Source organism: Ranitomeya imitator, chromosome 2 (assembly GCF_032444005.1).
Source record: "Ranitomeya imitator isolate aRanImi1 chromosome 2, aRanImi1.pri, whole genome shotgun sequence".
Lineage (NCBI taxonomy): Eukaryota > Metazoa > Chordata > Amphibia > Anura > Dendrobatidae > Ranitomeya > Ranitomeya imitator.
In genome coordinates, this window is record NC_091283.1 from 31,890,533 (window position 1) to 31,912,770 (window position 22,238).

At 47.8% G+C, this 22,238-nt stretch overlaps 2 protein-coding genes across 2 annotated transcripts; one reads left to right on the forward strand and one right to left on the reverse strand.

The window, feature by feature from the left end:
* Positions 1–1,091: 1,091 nt before the first annotated feature.
* Positions 1,092–12,706, reverse strand: STK19 (serine/threonine kinase 19). Its single transcript, XM_069746409.1, has 7 exons — positions 12,499–12,706; positions 7,921–8,067; positions 4,838–4,983; positions 2,999–3,234; positions 2,587–2,684; positions 1,511–1,658; positions 1,092–1,300 (listed from the first exon to the last, which is right to left on the reverse strand). Exons 2-7 carry the CDS (start codon positions 8,021–8,023, stop codon positions 1,255–1,257), a joined length of 777 nt encoding a protein of 258 aa, XP_069602510.1. The 5' UTR covers positions 8,024–8,067; positions 12,499–12,706; the 3' UTR covers positions 1,092–1,254.
* Positions 12,707–12,725: 19 nt separating this feature from the next.
* Positions 12,726–21,907, forward strand: DXO (decapping exoribonuclease). The gene is made up of 7 exons (XM_069746410.1): positions 12,726–12,795; positions 13,175–13,547; positions 19,298–19,524; positions 19,644–19,863; positions 19,953–20,088; positions 20,172–20,266; positions 20,927–21,907. Exons 1-7 carry the CDS (start codon positions 12,765–12,767, stop codon positions 21,042–21,044), a joined length of 1,200 nt encoding a protein of 399 aa, XP_069602511.1. The 5' UTR covers positions 12,726–12,764; the 3' UTR covers positions 21,045–21,907.
* The last annotated feature ends 331 nt before the right edge of the window (positions 21,908–22,238 follow it).

Below are 22,238 nucleotides of genomic sequence, written 5' to 3' on the forward strand. Positions count from 1 at the left end.
CTCTTGGATGCTGCTATTAGAGACAGCTTTGCCTCGGCAGCATCAGAGGTGCACAGGAGCAATGAAGCTGGCCGGGTCCAGTGCCCGTGCGCCCACGTTCCCCCTTACCTAGGAAACCGGCTACCTCTGAGGTTGGCAGGAAACTTTGGCAACAACCTGTAAACTGTAGAAATAAGAAGCCCTTCCTCCTTGAAAATGGAGATGATTTTTAAGAAGAGGTAAATTACAAAGTTGCTTGTTTTTAAAGATCAAACAACCCTTTTAACTTTCTGGATCTCTCTCTTGACTTTGCATGTTAGAAATATATGTAACGTAATATAGATATATTGTAAGAAAGCAGCTGGCAGGTCCTGGATGAGAGGTGTGTATCACCGAGGTGGCTAGCCTCAGTGATGCGAGTCCTGCTGAAAGTGTTTTTTTTTTTTAATGGGCCCGAATTTTTGGGTCTGGGTTTTAGGAGCAGCCAGAAGAGTTGGGTGGGACTGGTTGATCCCATACCTCCAATCCAGGATTTGAAGGGCCTATTTATGTCAGCTGTGCTGTTTGTGTGTGGAGATGGAAAAACCTATTGTATGCTGGTCAGCCTTTGCCAGGGGTTGACTAAGACTGGACTTAATTTATAAAAATACAAATAAAAATATATATCTATTTCTCAAACAATTAATGAACAATCGCCTAGCCAATCTAAGTGTTTTGTTTTGTTTTCTCATGGTTGGTTAGTCTTTTTACGAGTTGCATTATGTGTTTCAGCCATCGGATTTGCAAATATTTTCTCTTATGGGCATGATGGGCTCTGCAGTGACGGCCACCATGTTGGAAACCTTCAGGGTTTAAACTGCATCTCCGATCACAGGAGGTCCTGCACGAAACGGGCATCATGCAGTGAACGCGTCAATTGAAAATGGGTTAATATCCAACATATCTGACCAGTCGGGAGGCGCGACCTGCTGATTATAAAATCTTCACTGAATTATTAGTGTAAAAATATCCATGCAGTGTCGACCCCAGAAACTCGTGGACACCATAGCAGCGGGTCCTCCAATTATCGCAAACACAACTGATCCAAAATAAGTTGGGACAGAAGATGAAAGTGATGAATAAATAAATGAATTTATTAAATTCCCCACATATATATATATATATACATTGTAGAACGCGGTCACGTCAGGTGGATGATGAGGGTTATTGAGGATTTCTGCAGACACCAGGAATGTGAATGACAAGGCACAGGCACGGCGAGAGAAGGGAAGAGAACTACAAGTCCGATAGGCGGAGGAGGGCCCCAGAGGGTGTGGGAACACTGAAAAACAGAAAACAAGGAGAGGATCTAGTGGCATTACACCAGCAATTACCATTATTACTAGGTTCGGCTTCTCTGCAAAGGGTAATCATTAACCATTTTACAGATGTATGTTTGCTGTCAGTTAATGGAACCTTTGCCGCTATTGTACTTCAGCCTCATAAAATAATGTAAATGCCACACGTTACTATATGGCGTTTCGCCACTCACCAGTCCACTAGCCCGGCCCCAATGATGTCGTGGATGTGATACTCCATTCCTAGTCTCAGGGCAGGGGGAGGCTTTCTACTGGACAGATCAGTGAGAAGGACTTCTTTATATCGGGAGCGACTGATCTGTGAAAGAAGAGCTTTCCGTCCTGCATAATACACGAAAGATGTAAGGACAAATCATTAAGAGAGATGGGAATAGATAATTATATATACACCAGTGGTGTTACATAGACCATTGTTCATATATAGACCACAGCTGGGCAATCAGCGACACTCTGGACCCAGTAAAACTACATCAGCCAGGCCCCCGGAAGAAGAAACGGCAAAACGCGCGTCGGGGTGGAGGGACGCAGCTCCTATTCGCATTTTACCTGTGTGACCAACACATTTAATACTTAGGTAATATTCCCATACTAGTTATCTTCATGATTATGATGTAACTATATGTGGCTAGGTATATGTGTTTTTTTTCTCACTTTATTTAAATAGGTATTTCCATTATACACGTTGTAAATAAAGTTAGGCATTCCTGGGTATAAGTGGGGATTTTCTTGCCCCAGTATGTTGTATTTTCTAATTTTTATTTTTTTTCTGCTGGGTGCAAATTTTTCAACAATATGTTATCTTTTGAGTGTATACTTTCCATCAATTTATTGACTTGGGAAAGATCTTAATACAAGGTGCACTTATTATCCCATGCATCTAGCATAATATATGGCAGCCCTCTGGGCTAGAGGCACCGTTCTATTAATTATTTTGTATTGTATTATTGAAATAAATTAATAAAGTCAATATTTTTTGTGCAAAAGACACTTTTTCATTCTCCAATATTTTAGAGGATAATATGCTTTTATCACCCACTATGCCCAGGGAGTAAGGGGACCCCGGATGTATTAGAGCCGTATCATGGCAGGTACAACATCAGTACTTACACAGACTCAGGAACAAGTACTGGACCACAAAGATGACACTATGGCCGTACACTGAGAGGCTGAATGGCTACTACAAGACTGGAAACATAGGACTACAGGATCTTGTAAGGAGACTGACCGAATCGGCCTGATCATTCATTACCTTTTATAAAATGCTTGCTGAACTTGCCGGCTCCGGGGATGGACAGCCACCAGCTCCCGGCGTCCCTCACGGTGAGAAGGCCGGCATGTACCAGCTGCCTGAGAGAGAGAGAGAGAATGTATATAGGGAGATAAAGCTCAGCCAAATCCGATCGTCTCCTGGTATATATTGATTATTCAGTGCAAAGTGTAACCAGGAGCGGACATCTTCCTGCACCAGAACCACCCAAGAGTGATTGCATCAAGGAGCCAAACAACAAGACTTTAAAGCTCCGGGGAATCGGAAGTAAAATCTGCTCCAAAGCCCGAATGTTATTGCAATTTCTCCTCCCTGTATTTACCGCTCGCTGGTCAGGAGGTGAACACTCGCTTCCCCCTACTGTCATCCCCATAACACGGTGTCCCACCCTTACGTGATCTCCGCATCGCTGAACCGGTGTCTCTCCATCATCTCTTCCCGGTTGTAACTCATTTTAGAGGGAGAGAAGAGGCTGGAGTCCAGGAAGCGGCGGACGACGGGGGCTCCGGGACTTCCATCTATGCTTCTAATGACGGCTCCTAGAAAATCTTCCTTCCTGACCACAAGGAAAGTGTCAGGATCAAAACCGGGCTGCACGAGGCACACCTCCCCCGTCTGCTGTAAAGTGCTCTACAAGAGAAAATGTCTGCATTTTAGCAGTTGCAGTTATTTAATGGTTATTGCACCAATAGGTACGAGAACATAGCTACAATACGGCCCCCCATGCACCGGACCACAGTAACTATAATACTGCCCCCCCATGCACCAGACCATAGCTACTATAATACTGCCCACCGTGCACCAGACCATAGCAACTATAATACTGCCCCCCCATGCACCAGACCATAGCTACTATAATACTGCCCACCGTGCACCAGACCATAACTACTATAATACTGCCCCTATGTACAAGAATATAACTACTATAATACTGCCCCTATGTACAAGAAAATAACTACTATAATAGTGCTCACCATGCACCAGACCACAACTAATATAATACTGCCCACCGTGCACCAGACCACAGCTACTATAATACTGCCCACCGTGCACCAGACCACAGCTATTATAATACTGCCCCCCATGCACCGGACCACAGCAACTATAATACTGCCCCCCCCCGTGCACCAGACCATAGCTACTATAGTACTGCCCCTATGTACAAGAATATAACTACTATAATACTGCTCCTAAGTACAAGAATATAACTACTACAATACTACCCCTATGTACAATAATATAACTACTATAATACTGCCCCTATGTACAAGAATATAACTCCTATAATACTGCTCCTATGTACAAGAATATAACTACTACAATACTGCCCCTATGTACAAGAATATAACTACTATAATACTGCCCCTATGTACAAGAATATAACTACTATAATACTGCCCCTATGTACAAGAATATAACTACTATAATACCGCCCCTATGTACAAGAATATAACTACTATAATACCGCCCCTATGTACAAGAATATAACTACTATAATACCGCTCCTATGTACAAGAATATAACTACTATAATACTGCTCCTATGTACAAGAATATAACTACTATAATACTGCGCCTATGTACAAGAATATAACTACTATAATACTGCCCCCTATGTACAAGAATATAACTACTATAATACTGCCCCCTATGTACAACAATATAACTACTATAATACCGCCCCTATGTACAAGAATATAACTACTATAATACCGCCCCTATGAACAAGAATATAACTACTATAATACCGCCCCTATGTACAAGAATATAACTACTATAATACCGCTCCTATGTACAAGAATATAACTACTATAATACTGCTCCTATGTACAAGAATATAACTACTATAATACTGCGCCTATGTACAAGAATATAACTACTATAATACTGCTCCTATGTACAAGAATATAACTACTATAATACTGCCCCTATATACAAGAATATAACTACTATAATACTGCTCCTATGTACAAGAATATAACTACTATAATACTGCCCCTATATACAAGAATATAACTACTATAATACCGCCCCTATGTACAAGAATATAACTACTATAATACCGCCCCTATGTACAAGAATATAACTACTATAATACCGCTCCTATGTACAAGAATATAACTACTATAATACTGCTCCTATGTACAAGAATATAACTACTATAATACTGCCCCTATATACAAGAATATAACTACTATAATACTACGTACAGACACATAACTATTAGGACTCACCAGTAATCTATCTACGGTGGTGCGATCTCGGATGAGGTTGTACAGTTGATGTCTTAAGAACATGGGGGAGAGACTGTCATTGAATAGCTTACGTGGGAATAGCGCCCACAGATAGGATACGGCTTCCTGAGGTTTCTCTGTAAAATCTGATAAAACATAAGAAAGTGAAATACTACACAGGATATACAGTCACACACACACATGATAGATATATACACTGCTCAAAAAAAATGAAGAGAACACTAAAATCCCACATCCTAGCTATCACTGAATGGCATATCCCAGTTGTAAATCTTTATTGATTACATAGTGGAATGTGTTGAGAACAATAAAACCTAAAAATGATCAGCTTAAATCACAACTAATATCCCATGGAGGTCTGGAGTTGGAATGATGCTCAAAATCAAAGAGGAAAACGAAGTTACAGGCTGATCCAACTTCAGTGGAAATGCCTCAAGACAAGGAAATGATGCGCAGTAGTGTGTGTGGCCTCCACGTGCTTGTATGATCTCCCTACAATGCCTGGGCATGCTCCTGATGAGGAGGCAGATGGTCTCCTGAGGGATCTCCTCCCAGACCTGGACTAAAGCATTCGCCAACTCCTGGACAGTCTCTGGTGCAACGTGACGTTGATGGATGGTGCGAGACATGATGTCCCAGATGTGTTCAATCAGATTCAGGTCTGGGGAACGGGAGGGCCAGTCCATAGCTTCAATGCCTTCATCTTGCAGGAACTGCTGACACACTCCAGCCACATGAGGTCTGGCATTGTCCTGCATTAGGAGGAACCCAGGGCCAACCACACCAGCATATGGTCTCACAAGGGGTCTGAGGATCTCATCTCGGTACCTAATGGCAGTCAGACTACCTCTGGTGAGCATATGGAGGGCTGTACGGCCCTCCAAAGATATGCCACCCCACACCATTACTGACACACTGCCAAACCGGTCATGATGAAGGATGTTGCAGGCAGCAGATCGCTCTCCACGGTGTCTCCAGACTCTGTCACGTCTGTCACATGTCCTCAGTGTGAACCTGCTTTAATCTGTGAAGAGCACAGGGCGCCAGTGGTGAATTTGCCAACCCTGGTGTTCTGTAGCAAATTCCAAGCATCCTGCACGGTGTTGGGCTGTGAGCACAACCCCCATCTGTGGACGTCGGGCACTCAGACCATCCTCCTGGAGTCGGTTTCTAACCGTTTGTGTAGACACATGCACATTTGTGGCCTGCTGGAGGTCATTTTGCAGGACTCTCGCAGTGCTCCTCCTTGGACAAAGGCGGAGGTAGCGGTCCTGCTGCTGGGTTGTTGCCCTCCTACGGCCCCCTCCACATCTCCTGGTGTACTGGCCTGTCTCCTGGTAGCGCCTCCAGCCTCTGGACACTACGCTGACAGACACAGCAAACCTTGTTGCCACAGCTCGCATTGATGTGCCATTCTGGATGAGCTGCACTACCTGAGCCACTTGTGTGGGTTGTAGAGTCCGTCTCATGCTACCACGAGTGTGAAAGCACAACCAACATTCAAAAGTGAACAGAAAGCATTGGTACTGAGATGTGGTTTGTGGTCCCCACCTGCAGAACCACTCCTTTATTGAGGGGGTCTTGATAATTGCCAATAATTTCCGTCTGTTGTCTATTCCATTTGCACAACAGCATGTGAAATTGATTGTCAGTGTTGTTCCCCAAGTGGACAGTTTGATGTCACAGAAGTTTGATTTACCTGGAGTTATATTCCGTTGTTTAAGGGTTCCCTTTATTTTTTGGAGCAGTGTATATACAAATGGAAAGATCCAGATAATGGAAGGTCTCACATAGACACCGGGCCTCGTCTATTAATACTGTTACAACCAAGATTCCTCCTTGATGACACCCTCCATGAGTGAGGAGTCTGGAAGGACATGGCCGGGGCTGACTTGAGGCAGAGATGCAGTTTTGGTCCAACATTGGCAAGAAATGTGAATTCCTGGTTTTCTTTTCAATCTCTTATTCAATTCGGCCTTGGAAGGCGCTGCTGCTGCAGCACATCTCTTGTGCATTCTTTGCACAGAGGTCTTCAGGGTAGAGTGGGCTCATCTCTTAAGACAACCTAAGTCAGTTATAATCCCCCCGCAGCCCCCCAAGTCATCTGTTTGGGGTCTGGTCTTTTCTTCACCGACACTTCCAACACACAATCCAGGAATTGGAATCCAGGAAGATGGCAGCCAAACAAAATCTGCAAATCTGGGGAAATTCTAAGCCAATTTGATTTGTATCGAACAGATTTGCTGATCCTGATTTCTTCCCTCCAAGGCCAAGCTGTAGGGGGCAGCTTTGAGCACTTCGGGGGCTGTGTATGAGGGTCTGCCAATAATTTCACTGACGTCCTGTGCAGCCGTCCCAAAGTCACATGTGTCCCTGGAGGCCGATGAGGTTATTACTCGTCTCCAGTTATTAACATATTATTATTCTTATAGGCCATGCTGACAGTTTCCACCTGAACTTGTCCCAACAGAGGTCTGTACCGTGTACACTGCTTTCTGCTGGAACGGGAAGTTCTGGAAACTGTCCAGATAAATTCCTGTTTTCTCTGCTGCAGATCTAGCAGTTCTCTGAATGCTGAGTCCTGTATAACCCAGCGCTGATTGGCTGCTTTCTGTATACACTGTGCATAGGCAAAAAGCTGCCAAACAGTGGAGGGAGCGGGGTTATACAGAGCTCAGAAATATGGGGGACTACTCTGGTTAGTTCTCTACTAATAATCTGCTGCTGATAAACCAGAAATTTTATCAAATTTACAGCAAGCAGCCTAGTAAGTGACACTTCACTGGAATCAGGGTCTCTGCCCATACATCATGCTGCTCTCAGGTTAGGTGGCAAAAACCTGCTGACAGATTCCCTTTAAGGAGCACATTTTGGGCATAGACCAAGGACGTACCACTGGGACCGCATCTGTACTGAGGACAGAGTCCCGTACCCACTGCTGTGAGAGGAGGCTGCACATGTACAACTCTCCCCATAGATGTCACATATGCAGACGTTGGGCATACCCTCTATGTCGCCTGCTGTGGCGCGGTGTGGCTACTGTCTTCTGATGGTGCCATTACCTGGATATGGCGATGGATTCACATTTACATCAGATTTCAGATTTTCTTCCCGCGGTTTCTTCACTCTAAAGGGGTCACAGATCAGCTTGCGTTTGCGGTCCATGAAGGGGAAGGGGTCGGGGGTGAGGGTGGGAGACGTCCGGCCTCCTGTATAGATAGAGAAAGTCTGGAAAGGATGATTATATCAGGGGATCTGCATCACACACAGCGGTGTCTGCACTGACAGCACGAGAGAACCTGGCGGCAGAACAAGCAGGAGACGCGAGGTGTGACGGGTACAGACAACACGAGAGAACCTGGCGGCAGAACAAGCAGGAGACACGAGGTGTGACGGGCACAGACAACACGAGAGAACCTGGCGGCAGAACAAGCAGGAGACGTGAGGTGTGACGGGCACTGACAGCACGAGAGAACCTGGCGGCAGAACAAGCAGGAGACACGAGGTGTGACGGGCACAGACAACACGAGAGAACCTGGCGGCAGAACAAGCAGGAGACACGAGGTGTGACGGCACAGACAGCACGAGAGAACCTGGCGGCAGAACAAGCAGGAGACGTGAGGTGTGACGGGCACTGACAGCACGAGAGAACCTGGCGGCAGAACAAGCAGGAGACGTGAGGTGTGACGGGCACAGACAACACGAGAGAACCTGGCGGCAGAACAAGTGGGAGACATGAGGTGTGACGGGTACAGACAACACGAGAGAACCTGGCGGCAGAACAAGTGGGAGACATGAGGTGTGACGGGCACTGACAGCACGAGAGAACCTGGCGGCAGAACAAGCAGGAGACGTGAGGTGTGACGGGCACAGACAACACGAGAGAACCTGGCGGCAGAACAAGTGGGAGACATGAGGTGTGACGGCACAGACAGCACGAGAGAACCTGGTGACAGAACAAGCAGGAGACGTGAGGTGTGACGGGCACTGACAGCACGAGAGAACCTGGCGGCAGAACAAGCAGGAGACGTGAGGTGTGACGGGCACAGACAGCACGAGAGAACCTGGTGACAGAACAAGCGGGAGACGCGAGGTGTGACGGGCACAGACAGCACGAGAGAACCTGGCGGCAGAACAAGCGGGAGACGCGAGGTGTGACGGGCACTGACAACACGAGAGAACCTGGTGGCAGAACAAGCGGGAGACATGAGGTGTGACGGGCACAGACAGCACGAGAGAACCTGGTGACAGAACAAGCGGGAGACGCGAGGTGTGACGGGCACAGACAGCACGAGAGAACCTGGCGGCAGAACAAGCGGGAGACGCGAGGTGTGACGGGCACAGACAGCACGAGAGAACCTGGCGGCAGAACAAGCGGGAGACGTGAGGTGTGACGGGTACAGACAGCACGAGAGAACCTGGCGGCAGAACAAGCGGGAGACGCGAGGTGTGACGGGCACAGACAGCACGAGAGAACCTGGCGGCAGAACAAGCGGGAGACGTGAGGTGTGACGGGCACAGACAGCACGAGAGAACCTGGCGGCAGAACAAGCAGGAGACGTGAGGTGTGACGGGTACAGACAGCACGAGAGAACCTGGCGGCAGAACAAGCGGGAGACGTGAAGTGTGACGGGCACAGACAGCATGAAAGAACCTGGCGGCAGAACAAGCGCAAGACGCGAGGTGTGACGGGTACAGACAACACGAGAGAACCTGGCGGCAGAACAAGCGGGAGACGTGAGGTGTGACGGGTACAGACAGCACGAGAGAACCTGGCAGAAGAACAAGCGGGAGACGTGAGGTGTGACGGGCACTGACAACACGAGAGAACCTGGCGGCAGAACAAGCGGGAGACGTGAGGTGTGACGGGCACAGACAACACGAGAGAACCTGGCGGCAGAACAAGCGGGAGACGTGAGGTGTAACGGGTACAGACAGCACGAGAGAACCTGGCGGCAGAACAAGCGGGAGACGTGAGGTGTGACGGGTACAGACAGCACGAGAGAACCTGGCGGCAGAACAAGCGGGAGACGTGAGGTGTGACGGGCACTGACAACACGAGAGAACCTGGCGGCAGAACAAGCGGGAGACGTGAGGTGTGACGGGCACTGACAACACGAGAGAACCTGGCGGCAGAACAAGCAGGAGACGTGAGGTGTGACGGGCACTGACAACACGAGAGAACCTGGCGGCAGAACAAGCGGGAGACGCGAGGTGTGACGGGCACAGACAGCACGAGAGAACCTGGCGGCAGAACAAGCGGGAGACGTGAGATGTGACGGGTACAGACAGCACGAGAGAACCTGGCGGCAGAACAAGCGGGAGACGTGAGGTGTGACGGGCACTGACAACACGAGAGAACCTGGCAGAAGAACAAGCGGGAGACGTGAGGTGTGACGGGCACTGACAACACGAGAGAACCTGGCGGCAGAACAAGCGGGAGACGTGAGGTGTGACGGGCACAGACAACACGAGAGAACCTGGCGGCAGAACAAGCAGGAGACGCGAGGTGTGACGGGTACAGACATGGACATAAGGGGGTGTGCGCATGGACATAAGGGGGTGTGCGCCCGGTGTACGGTCATAAGAGGGTGTGTGTCCGGTGTATGGTCACAAGGGAGGTGTGCTCGGTGTACGGTCATAAGGGGGTGTGCACCTGGACATAAGAGGGTGTGTGTCCGGGTTACGGTCATAATGGGGGCTGTGCGCCTGGACATAAGGGGGTGTGTGCCTGGTGCACGGTCTTAAGAGGGTGTGTGTCCGGGGTACGGTCATAAGAGGGGTGTGCCCGGTGTACGGTCATAAGAGGGGTGTGCGCCAGGACATAAGGGGGTGTGTGCCCGGGGTACGGTCATAAGGGGGTGTGCACCCGGACATAAGGGGGTGTGCGCCCGGTCAAAAGGGGGTGTGCGTCCGATGTACGGTCATAAGGGGGTGTGTGTCCAAAGCATAGTCAGAAAGGGGTGTGTGCCTGTTGTATGGTCTTAAGAGGGGGGGAGTGCAAGGTCATATACTGACATAGGGGCATATACGGCCGATATACTGACATAGGGGCATATACGGCCGATATACTGACATAGGGGCATATACGGCCGATATACTGACATAGGGGCATATACGGCCGATATACTGACATAGGGGCATCTGCGGCCGATATACGGACATAGGGGCATCTGCGGCCGATATACGGACATAGGGGCATCTGCGGCTCATATACTGACATAGGGGCATCTGCGGCCCATATACTGACATAGGGGCATCTGCGGCCGATATACTGACATAGGGGCATATACGGCCGATATACTGACATAGGGGCATCTGCGGCCGATATACTGACATAGGGACATCTGTGGCCGATATACTGACATAGGGGCATCTGCGGCCGATATACTGACATAGGGGCATCTGTGGCCGATATACTGACATAGGGGCATATACGGCCGATATACTGACATAGGGGCATCTGCGGCCGATATACTGACATAGGGGCATATACGGCCGATATACTGACATAGGGGCATCTGCGGCCGATATACTGACATAGGGGCATCTGCGGCCGATATACTGACATAGGGACATCTGTGGCCGATATACTGACATAGGGGCATCTGCGGCCGATATACGGACATAGGGGCATCTGCGGCCCATATACTGACATAGGGACATCTGTGGCCGATATACTGACATAGGGACATCTGTGGCCGATATACTGACATAGGGGCATATACGGCCGATATACTGACATAGGGGCATCTGCGGCCGATATACGGACATAGGGGCATCTGCGGCCCATATACTGACATAGGGACATCTGTGGCCGATATACTGACATAGGGGCATATACGGCCGATATACTGACATAGGGGCATCTGTGGCCGATATACTGACATAGGGGCATCTGCGGCCGATATACGGACATAGGGGCATCTGCGGCCCATATACTGACATAGGGACATCTGCGGCCCATATACTGACATAGGGGCATCTACGGCCCATATACTGACATGGGGGCATCTGCGGCCCATATACTGACATAGGGGCATCTGTGGCCGATATACGGACATAGGGGCATCTGCGGCCCATATACTGACATAGGGGCATCTGTGGCCGATATACTGACATAGGGGCATCTGCGGCCCATATACTGACATGGGGGCATCTGTGGCCCATATACTGACATAGGGGCATCTGTGGCCGATATACTGACATAGGGGCATCTGCGGCCCATATACTGACATAGGGACATCTGTGGCCGATATACGGACATAGGGGCATCTGCGGCCCATATACTGACATAGGGGCATCTGTGGCCGATATACTGACATAGGGGCATCTGCGGCCGATATACTGACATGGGGGCATCTGCGGCCGATATACGGACATAGGGGCATCTGCGGTTTTCATAGGGGCGTCTGTGGCCGACAATGGTGGCGTCTGCTTGCCACAGGCACAGGGCATCTATGGTCCAGTGGTGCCCGGCACATATACGGATCCCACACTCGGGCTGATGGCTGTGAGGCTCCTCCTGAGCGGAGGTAACACCTCGGTGCACACAGCTGAGGCCGGTACTCCGCGGTCTGGCTCTCGGGCAATAGGTGGATACCCCGGGCACAGACATCAGCTGTCACACACTCACTTACCTCCAGCCCACACGTCCCCTGTTCTCCGCCACAGACTATATCAGAGCCGGACTGACCCGGCCGCCATCTTCCCGGAGACCAGGACCTGTTCTACCCTATGGACGGCAGCGTCCTGAGCACACAGGAGACCGGACTGTAACCTGCAGCTCGTCCTCTAGTGTAACTACAAACAGAACCTCCGCCTGTAGATGTGACACGTACGGGGGCCGCCCATCCGGCGCCTACATTATACGTCATCACTCCACTTAAAGAGACAGACTAGGAAAATGGATGACAGTGTGCAGGGAGACAGAGCAGGTGAGGAGAGTAGTAGTAACAGAGGGAGCTGTTGGATTTATGTGGGCTTGCTGGGAGTTGTAGTTGTAATAAAGCCTCTTGTATTATTCTATGGTATCTTATTATAAGGGGGTTGTTAGTCAGTGTTGGAGCTCATGTTGACTTGTGGGTGTCAGTGGCGTTGAAGCTGCCATGTTGGGTGCTGTCGGCAGTCACTCGGGCATGGAGGCGCCTGTTATATGTCTCTAATGCTGGAACTCCCCGCTCAGAGGCCATAGACGAGTCCTGGTGGGCTGGAGGGTGTGTAAGTCTGTGCTGTATCCCATGGTAACGGCAGTGTAGAGACCCTCATGTCAGCCCCTTGATTGCCCAGTGCTCTAATGTATATTTTGTGTTTCAGCGAGCAGCCGTAAGAGAAGCCTGGACCCTCCTGATTTACCGCCTCCCAAGAACCCGCACGTCGCCTCCTTGAGGACCCATCCCTCCGTCTACCAGGGCTCCTTTCCCTTTTACAGGTTGCCCTCAGAACTGGGGTCCTTCTCTCTGGATGAGAAGCGATGTTACCATGGCGATGCCCGGCGTCTCCGTTTTCTTAGTCCCCCCGCGGGGATGGAGAGCGGAGCAGCTTCCCCCGGATGGGACGTGATGGAGGGATTTGAGGATCGCTATGTGCGACGTGATGAAGACCAGAAAGAGGGACTGCTGCATATTCTAACATGGGTGACGGAGAACAGAGCGCTGCTGCGAGGAAATGGAAATCCTGAAGGGAAAAGGTGGGTAACGTTGTGTGTATGGATGTACGCGGGGGTCTCGGCTATCAAAAAGTGCCCAAGACAGATATATGTAGAGGGCAGATTCATCATGGCGGCGGAGCAACGTGTGAAGTTACAGCCTCCAGCTGAATCTATGGAGTCAGCAAGCCACAAACCAGGGTCTCGGGGAGGAAGGTTATGGGGCCACGTGTATCCAAAGTTTGCATAAACTAAACAGACCAAAGCGAGGAAAAGCCGTAGAACAAATACATTTATTTAGCTGCATATGAAGTCCCATTTTTGCGCAATTTTCATTAACGTGCGCCATTATATACATTTGTCATCTGCTCCTTTCTAACATTGGGAAACCTTCAGGTAATGTGAATAAAAAGTTGCAATTTGCGCGAAAAAAAAAAAAAAATGACACCATTTGACACATTGGACCCTGGCTCTTATCCAGCATTGGGAAGTCTACTGCCGGGCTTGAATGGTTCAGCTGGAGCAGTTTCCTCCAAATTTATCATTTGAGGTGGGAAATTTGATAATCTGGAGCTGAAGAGGGTGCACGAATGATTGGGTGTATATGACACAACTGTGGGCCGTGGTGGGTAAATCGGGGAGCGCTGCCGCTGATGTTACATGTTTCAGGAACTTTTTGTAAATTTATAAGTAAACTTTTATTACCCCTGTCACAGATCCCTTCTCCGTGGTGTCACTTATTCGTCACGTGTCCGCTCTCACACGTGACTTGGGGTTGTGCCTGCAAGGGTTAATCTATCTCCTCACTCTCTGTCCAGCATTCAACCTCTGTCCTATGCTGTAATGGGAGCATAAATCACACACCGACCGACCCAGGCCACACACCCGCTCATATACGCTGCCACCACTCACCGAATACACGGGCGATGAGTCCCGGAAATATTAACCCCTTTCTGACATCGGACGTACTATCCCGTCGAGGTGGGGTGGGCCCCTATGACCACCGACGGGATAGTACGTCCAGCACGATCGGCGGCGCTCACGGGGGGGAGCGCAGCCGATCGCGGCCGGGTGTCAGCTGCCTATCGCAGCTGACATCCGGCACTATGTGCCAGGAGCGGTCACGGACCGCCCCCGGCACATTAACCCCCGGCACACAGCGATCAAACATGATCGCGATGTGCCGGCGGTGCAGGGAAACATCGCACAGGGAGGGGGCTCCATGCGGGCTTCCCTGAGCCCCCCGCAGCAACGCGATGTGAACGCGTTGCTGCGAGGGTCTGCTCACCTCCTCCCTGCTCCAGGCCCGGATCCAAAATGGCCGCGGCATCCGGGTCCTTCAGGGAGGAAGGTGGCTTCACAGCGCCTGCTCAGAGCAGGTACTGTGAAGCCTGCAGTGCTGTAAGTCAGATCAGTGATCTGACAGAGTGCTATGCAAACTGTCAGATCATTGATCTGTGATGTCCCCCCCTGGGACAAAATAAAAAAGTCAAAAAAAAAATTCCAAATGTGTATAAAAAAAAAAAAAAAATCCTAAATAATGAAAAAAAAAAAAAAAAATTCCCATAAATACATTTCTTTATCTAAATAAAAAAAAAAAACAATAAAAGTACACATATTTAGTATCGCCGCGTCCGTAACGTCCCAACCTATAAAACTGTCCCACTAGTTAACCCCTTCAGTAAACACCGTAAGAAAAAAAAAAAAAGAGGCAAAAAACAACGCTTTATTATCATACCGCCGAACAAAAAGTGGAATAACACGCGATCAAAAAGACAGATATAAATAACCATGGTACCGCTGAAAACGTCATCTTGTCCCGCAAAAAATGAGCCGCCATACAGCATCATCAGCAAAAAATAAAAAAGTTATAGTCCTGAGAATAAAGCGATGCAAAAATAATTATTTTTTCTATAAAATAGTTTTTATCGTATAAAAGCGCCAAAACATAAAAAAAAGATATAAATGAGGTGTCGCTGTAATCGTACTGACCCAAAGAATAAAACTGCTTTATCAATTTTACCAAACGCGGAACGGTATAAACGCCTCCCCCAAAAGAAATTCATGAATAGCTGGTTTTTGGTCATTCTGCCTCACAAAAATCGGAATAAAAAGCGATCAAAAAATGTCACGTGCCCGAAAATGTTACCAATAAAAACGTCAACTCGTCCCGCAAAAAACAAGACCTCACATGACTCTGTGGACCAAAATATGGAAAAATTATAGCTCTCAAAATGTGGTAACGCAAAAAATATTTTTTGCAATAAAAAGCGTCTTTCAGTGAGTGACGGCTGCCAATCATAAAAATCCGCTAAAAAACGTAAATCAAACCCCCCTTCATCACCCCCTTAGTTAGGGAAAAATTTAAAAAATGTATTTATTTCCATTTTCCCGTTAGGGCTAGTGTTGTGAATTCAGCTTTTGGGCTCCCTCCGGTGGTTGTAGAGGGTAATGCAGTTGTGCCTGGACTGCAGGAGTGGACAGGTGTATCTACTAATTGCAAAACTGACTGGGGTATATAGCTTTGCTGGATCCTTTAGTCAGTGCCAGTTGTCCATTGTTCTTGAAGGATTCACTTCCCTGCTGGTCTCTCCAGGTTGCTGTGTTTTTCTACAAAAATAAGTTCTGGCCTTGTTTTTGCTGTCCACCTGCAGTGGACCTTATAGTTCTGTGCATTTTCATGTTTTTGTCTTGTCCAGCTTGGTCTGTGAAGGATTTTTTGCAGCCTAGCTATTTCTCTGGAGATGCAGATATACCCCCCATGTCTTTAGTCAGATGTGGTGATCCGTATTTTCTGCGGTGGATATTTTCTAGTGTTTTTATACTGACCGCATAGTACTCTGTTCTATTCTTTCTTTTTAGCTAGTATGGCCTCCTATGCTAAAATCTGATTTCATATCTGCGTATGTTATTTCCCTCTCCTCTCACAGTCAATATTTGTTGGGGGCTATCTATCCTTTGGGGATTTTCTCTGAGGCAAGATAGGTTTCCTGTTTCTGTCTTCAGGGGTAGTTAGATCTTAGGCTGTGCCGAGGGGTCTATGGAGTGTTAGGTACCCCCCACGGCTACTTCTAGTTGTGCTGCTAGGTTCAGGGTTTGCGGTCAGAACAGGGACCACCTTCTCCAGAGTCCGTCTCATGCTGCTCCAAGGCCACCAGATCATAACAGGCTAGGGTTAGGGTTGGGGCTACAGTTCGGGTTGGGGCTAAAGTTACAGTTAGGGTTTAGATTACATTTACAGTTGGGAATAGGGTTGGGATTAGAATTAGGGGTGTGTCAGGGTTAGAGGTGTGGTTAGGGTTACAGTTGGGATTAGGGTTAGTGGTGTGTTTGGATTAGGGTTTCCGTTATAATTGAGGGGTTTCCACTGTTTCGGCACATCAGGGGCTCTCCAAACGCGACATGGCATCCGATCTCAATTCCAGCCAATTCTGCGTTGAAAAAGTAAAACAGTGCTCCTTCCCTTCCGTGCTCTCCCGTGTGCCCAAACAGGGGTTTACCCCAACATATGGGGTATCAGCGTACTCAGGACAAATAGGACAACAACTTTTGGGGTCCAATTTCTCCTGCTACCCTTAAGAAAATACAAAACTGGGGGCTAAAAAATTATTTTTGTGGGGAAAAAAAAGATTTTTTATTTTCACGGCTCTGCGTTATAAACTGTAGTGAAACACTTGGGGGTTCAAAGTTCTCACAACACATCTAGATGAGTTCCCTAGGGGGTCTAGTTTCCAAAATGGTGTCACTTGTGGGGGGTTTCTACTGTTTAGGTACATTAGGGGCTCTGCAAACGCAATGTGACACCTGCAGACCATTCCATCTAAGTCTGCATTCCAAATGGAGCTCCTTCTCTTCCGAGCCCTCCCATGCGCCCAAACAGTGGTTCCCCCCCACATATCGGGTATCAGCGCACTCAGGACAAATTGGACAACAAATTTTGGGGTCCAATTTCTCCTGTTACCCTCGGGAAAATACAAAACTGGGGGCTAAAAAAATAATATTTATGGGAAAAAGATTTTGTTTTATTTTTACGGCTCTGCATTATAAACTTCTGTGAAGCACTTGGTGGGTCAAAGTGCTCACCACACCTCTAGATAAGTTCCTTAGGGGGTCTACTTTCCAAAATGGTGTCACTTGTGGGGGGTTTCAATGTTTAGGCACATCAGTGGCTCTCCAAACGAATCATGGCGTCCCATCTCAATTCCAGTCAATTTTGCATTGAAAAGTCAAATGGCGCTCCATCGCTTCCGAGCTCTGCCATGCGCCCAAACAGTGGTTTACCCCCACATGTGGGGTATCGGCGTACTCAGGACAAATTGTACAACAATGTTTGGGGTCCATTTTCTCCTGTTACCCTTGGTAAAATAAAACAAATTGGAGCTGAATTAAATTTTTTGTGAAAAAAAGTTAAATGTTCATTTTTATTTAAACATTCAAAAAATTCCTGTGAAGCACCAGAAGGGTTAATAAAAAACTTCTTGAATATGGTTTTGAGCACCTTGAGGGGTGTAGTTTTTAGAATGGTGTCACACTTGGGTATTTTCTATCATATAGACCCCTCAAAATGACTTCAAATGAGATGTGGTTCCTAAAAAAAAAATGGTGTAGAAATGAGAAATTGCTGGTCAACTTTTAACCCTTATAACTCCCTAACAAAAAAAAATTTTGGTTCCAAAATTGTGCTGATGTAAAGTAGACATGTGGGAAATGGTACTTATTAAGTATTTTGTGTGACATTTGTGAAATTTTCATAATTTTCGCCAAATTTCCGTTTTTTTCACAAATAAACGCAGGTACTATCAAAGAATTTTTACCATTGTCATGAAGTACAATATGTCACGAGAAAACAATGTCAGAATCAGTGGGATCCGTTGAAGCGTTCCAGAGTTATAACCTCATAAAGGGACAGTGGTCAGAATTGTAAAATTGGCCCGGTCATTAACGTGCAAACCACCCTTGGGGGTAAAGGGGTTAATAATAATATTGTCTATCACTCATAAGGCTCACACACCTTTAGGCTATGGATTCTTTTAGAACATTCAAGGTTCAACTTGTTAAAGTTTTATACTTTAATAACAAAAGGTTCAATGCTTATAATACAAAAAAAGGTATAAAAAATATGATAATAAAAAGACATACAACTTATGCAAAACAGTATAAAATAAAGAGGAGAAACTTAGATAATTTCTGTAACTGGTAGTTGCTTTCTGCTCCTTGAGGGTAGGACGATGTAGATTGGATCACACCAGCTTCTCAGGCTGCCCCCATCATGTGAACACAATTCTCTGTCTGCAGCCTAAATTTATAACTTTGGTATGGAGGACAGGTTTCTAGACCGGCCCCTCAGGTTAATATCATAATTGCTGGCTTTTTGATTTGCCACGGCCGCGCTACTAATGAATATCTTATTTTTCTCTTGAGACACTTGTTAAAAGGTTCTCAGGAATAGATTCCCTCAGGCCGCAATTAACATCTCCCCTCCAAGACCTAGGAGGTGCCAAATGTTACCTTTCTTCTCGGCCCTAGCTAGACCTCCTGGTGAGATTGGAGACACAATTTCTACTAGTCCCAAGGAAGTACCTATTAACACCTAGGTGCGACTTGCCTTCAGGACAGATGTTACATTATCACTAGTCACACATATAACCCTAGACATATGTCACTACACACATATAGATATATATACACATATTTCACCACAACCCCTTTAAGAAATAAATTTGCGTTTCATTATCCAGGCAGGGTGTTTTAATACCCAAGTTTCCTAATAGTATTTTCTGTCTTTCCTCCAGACCAGTGGACCGAGACTTTGTCACCTGGCGGGGTCACCTCACTAAGATTCTGTGCAGCCCGTATGAAAGCCAAGAAGGCTGGATCCTGGCCGTGACGCTGTTTAAGGGCACCTTGTATATCAGCGAGAGGGAGACTGCAGCCGCCTACAGGAAGAGGAAAGAGCAGACTCGGGAGCAGGAGAAGCTCAGGTACTCTGGGTACAAGTTCGAGAGCTACATGTGTGCAGGTTCGTCCATCTCCTTTATATCCTCTGTTGTCCCTGCACTCCGGGGCCCCCAGTAACATCTGACCTGGGCAGACTGTAATAAATCGCTCCCTCTCCTACATATAACACCTTCTACCCAGATTCTCCTGATGGCGCTCCTTGCCCTACTGAAGTTGTGAACACCAACGAGGGATTTTGCAGCGTCTTGCTGGGCCGCCTGGCATCTCATTCCTTCCTGGTTTCCGGAGAGGTGGACTGCAAAGACCCGAGCAGTACTAATCCCTCACCGCCATCGTGCTACGTAGAGCTGAAGACGAGTGCGGAGATGCGGAGCCCACACCAAGAGCGCAGCTTCCACCGGTGCCATTCATAGCCAATATTACATAAGCCCCTTACCCTTTCCCCCCCAGGGACTGTATAGAAGATGAATGTCTTCCCCTTCCCTCCAGGTATAAGCTCCTGAAGTGGTGGTGCCAGTCCTTCCTGCTCGGGATTCCCCTCATCATCGCCGGATTTCGGAATCCACAAGGAAGAATCGTATCTCTGGAGAAGTTCAGGACGTCGGAGATCTCTCGCTTAGTCCGGGTAACAGAGAGTCTCGTGTGATTTGTCGCTGCCATATTGGAAGTCGTGGTGCAGAGAAACATTTGTATTTGTCCCTGGTGCAGGGTGACAGGCAGAGCTGGGATCCGGCCGTGTGCATGAACTTCTGTAACGCCTTCCTCGGTTATATCAAGAAAGTGGTGACCACAGATGACCACAGGTAAGAAGCCGTCTCTCTTAGAGGGGTTGTCCGGGCTTAGGCTTTCTTATAGCGCCACACCTGTCCATGGGTTGTGTCTGGCATTGCGGCTCTATTGAAGTCAGTGGGGCTGAGCTGCAGCGACACACAACCTGTGTACGTGTGTTACCGTTTGTGGTAGAGAGCAGCCATGTTTTCCCAATCTGTGACATCCTTTAAGGACGAAGTCAACAAGTGTAAAACTGATGGCCCTCCTATTAGGCGCTGCCTCCGGGTGCCGCTAACGCCTCAGATGCTCAAGTCTGTGTGAATTATTGCTTCATGTTCAGTTGCTCCTCAGCAGCAGTGCATCGGGGGAATAAGTAAAGGGTTGCTCCGACACCGCTCACATCCATATCGGTAGGTGAGGGCCACTAATGACGTCCTGCTGACAGGTGCGTGCCAGTACGTGTGCACGGTCGGCAGATATTGGGCATGCACGTTATGGTGATAAACAGGACTTCATCTGTGGCGCTCGCCTCCTCATGCATGACAAGGCATTAACCTTTGCACGGCTCCATTATGTTCATCTGTTAGTGCCACAGTAACATCTCGGAGCACGAGAACAATACTGAGGAGTACCTGCAGCTGCGGGTAATTTCATTTCTCGTTCTCCCTAAATTTTCTTCTCATCTTCCATAGGGTCGTATTTGTGTTCTCCTGGGAGCCGGGCGAAGACGTCACTTTTACCATCGAAGCAGATTCTGATCAGTTAGTTGTCCCAGACTGGTACGTGGAGGCGATATCACAGGCTTCATGATGTGGTGGCCAGAGAATGAGCAGCCATACTTCCGGGGACCTTTATACCGATGTCGAGGGCCTGAGGTCTATGGACTATATGGAGCCCGTCACCAAGGAAGACTTGAGCCCTGGACATGCACTCCTGGGGCTGGTCCTCTATTTTATGCCACAGTGTAACCGATCAATTACATAGAGATTTATCACATCCAGCCATATTACCCCAAATCTCGGGTAACAATGGTCATGACGGCCAAGTGTAATAGTGATGTGCCAACATAGGGAGGGCTACGAGAGCAGAGCACAGGGGAAAAACTACAATTCTGCATTTATTCTCTACTGCCCGAGTCTGATGTAATCAAACACGACTCCTTCCTACAATCTGCAGCCACGGAGGGTTTAATTTACAGGGCTAGATGTCGGAACAAGTGCTGGAGAAACAAATCCTGTGTGAGAACAATTGCAAAAGCTGATAGTAAACCCTCTAAAAATCCTAATTCTCCAGCAAACAGCAAGGACCTCAGTGATTCCCAGCAGTCACAGCTGGATCTCTGCTTCCACAATGCACCCCCTGCTGGCTGGAGGACATAGGTAATGCCCCGCTGGCGGGAGGACATAGGTAATGTCCCGCTGGCGGGAGGACAGAGGAAATGCACTATTGATGGGGGAGGACACAGGTAATGTCCTTTCTCTTTCTGCCCCATGACCAGGTCTGCAGAGATGAAGCCACCCTGGATTTTGTTCAGCCCAAAAAGCTTCATTACTTCATATACTGTGATAATGAAATCTGTATAATAACTGCGAACATGTCACAGACTGCAAACCGTGTTACAACAGGATCCCGTTACATGGGCTCAGCTGTAAATAAAGACGTTTATTTTGCAATCTCTGGCTTATGTTTGCTTTGTCGCAAAGTCAGAAAACAAGTCGGTAGGTTGTAAAAGTCACTTCCAAAGATGGGTCCAAGTGCTGAGGGGCCCCAGCTTCCTTATAGACTAGAAGACCCGCAATGGATCATCTCTGGGAGAACACGACCTTAATCATTTCAAGCATTGGCTCCTGCGAGTCTTAGTTGCGGCCTTCTAAAATCCAATCCTTCAGCAGATTTCACAAAACAAACTGCATTGATGATTAAAGAGATTTTAAGCCCGATGAGGCAGGTCTCCTTCCTATGAAAATGCTTCTCAGAATGGCTGTATCATCCGAATTTTAAAAT

Bases quoted from the DNA above. Each gene is read 5' to 3' on its own strand.
- STK19 (XM_069746409.1), bottom strand. From the start codon at position 8,023: ATGGACCGCAAACGCAAGCTGATCTGTGACCCCTTTAGAGTGAAGAAA. The intron at 4,984-7,920 runs GTAATGGCACCA...ATGTTTTATCAG, and splicing joins GAATCCATCGCCATATCCAG to ATTTTACAGAGAAACCTCAG. The intron at 1,659-2,586 runs GTAATGAATGAT...TGTATTATGCAG, and splicing joins CAGCAAGCATTTTATAAAAG to GACGGAAAGCTCTTCTTTCA.
- DXO (XM_069746410.1), top strand. From the start codon at position 12,765: ATGGATGACAGTGTGCAGGGAGACAGAGCAG. The intron at 13,548-19,297 runs GTGGGTAACGTT...TCTTTCCTCCAG, and splicing joins GGAAATCCTGAAGGGAAAAG to ACCAGTGGACCGAGACTTTG. The intron at 20,267-20,926 runs GTAAGAAGCCGT...CATCTTCCATAG, and splicing joins GTGACCACAGATGACCACAG to GGTCGTATTTGTGTTCTCCT.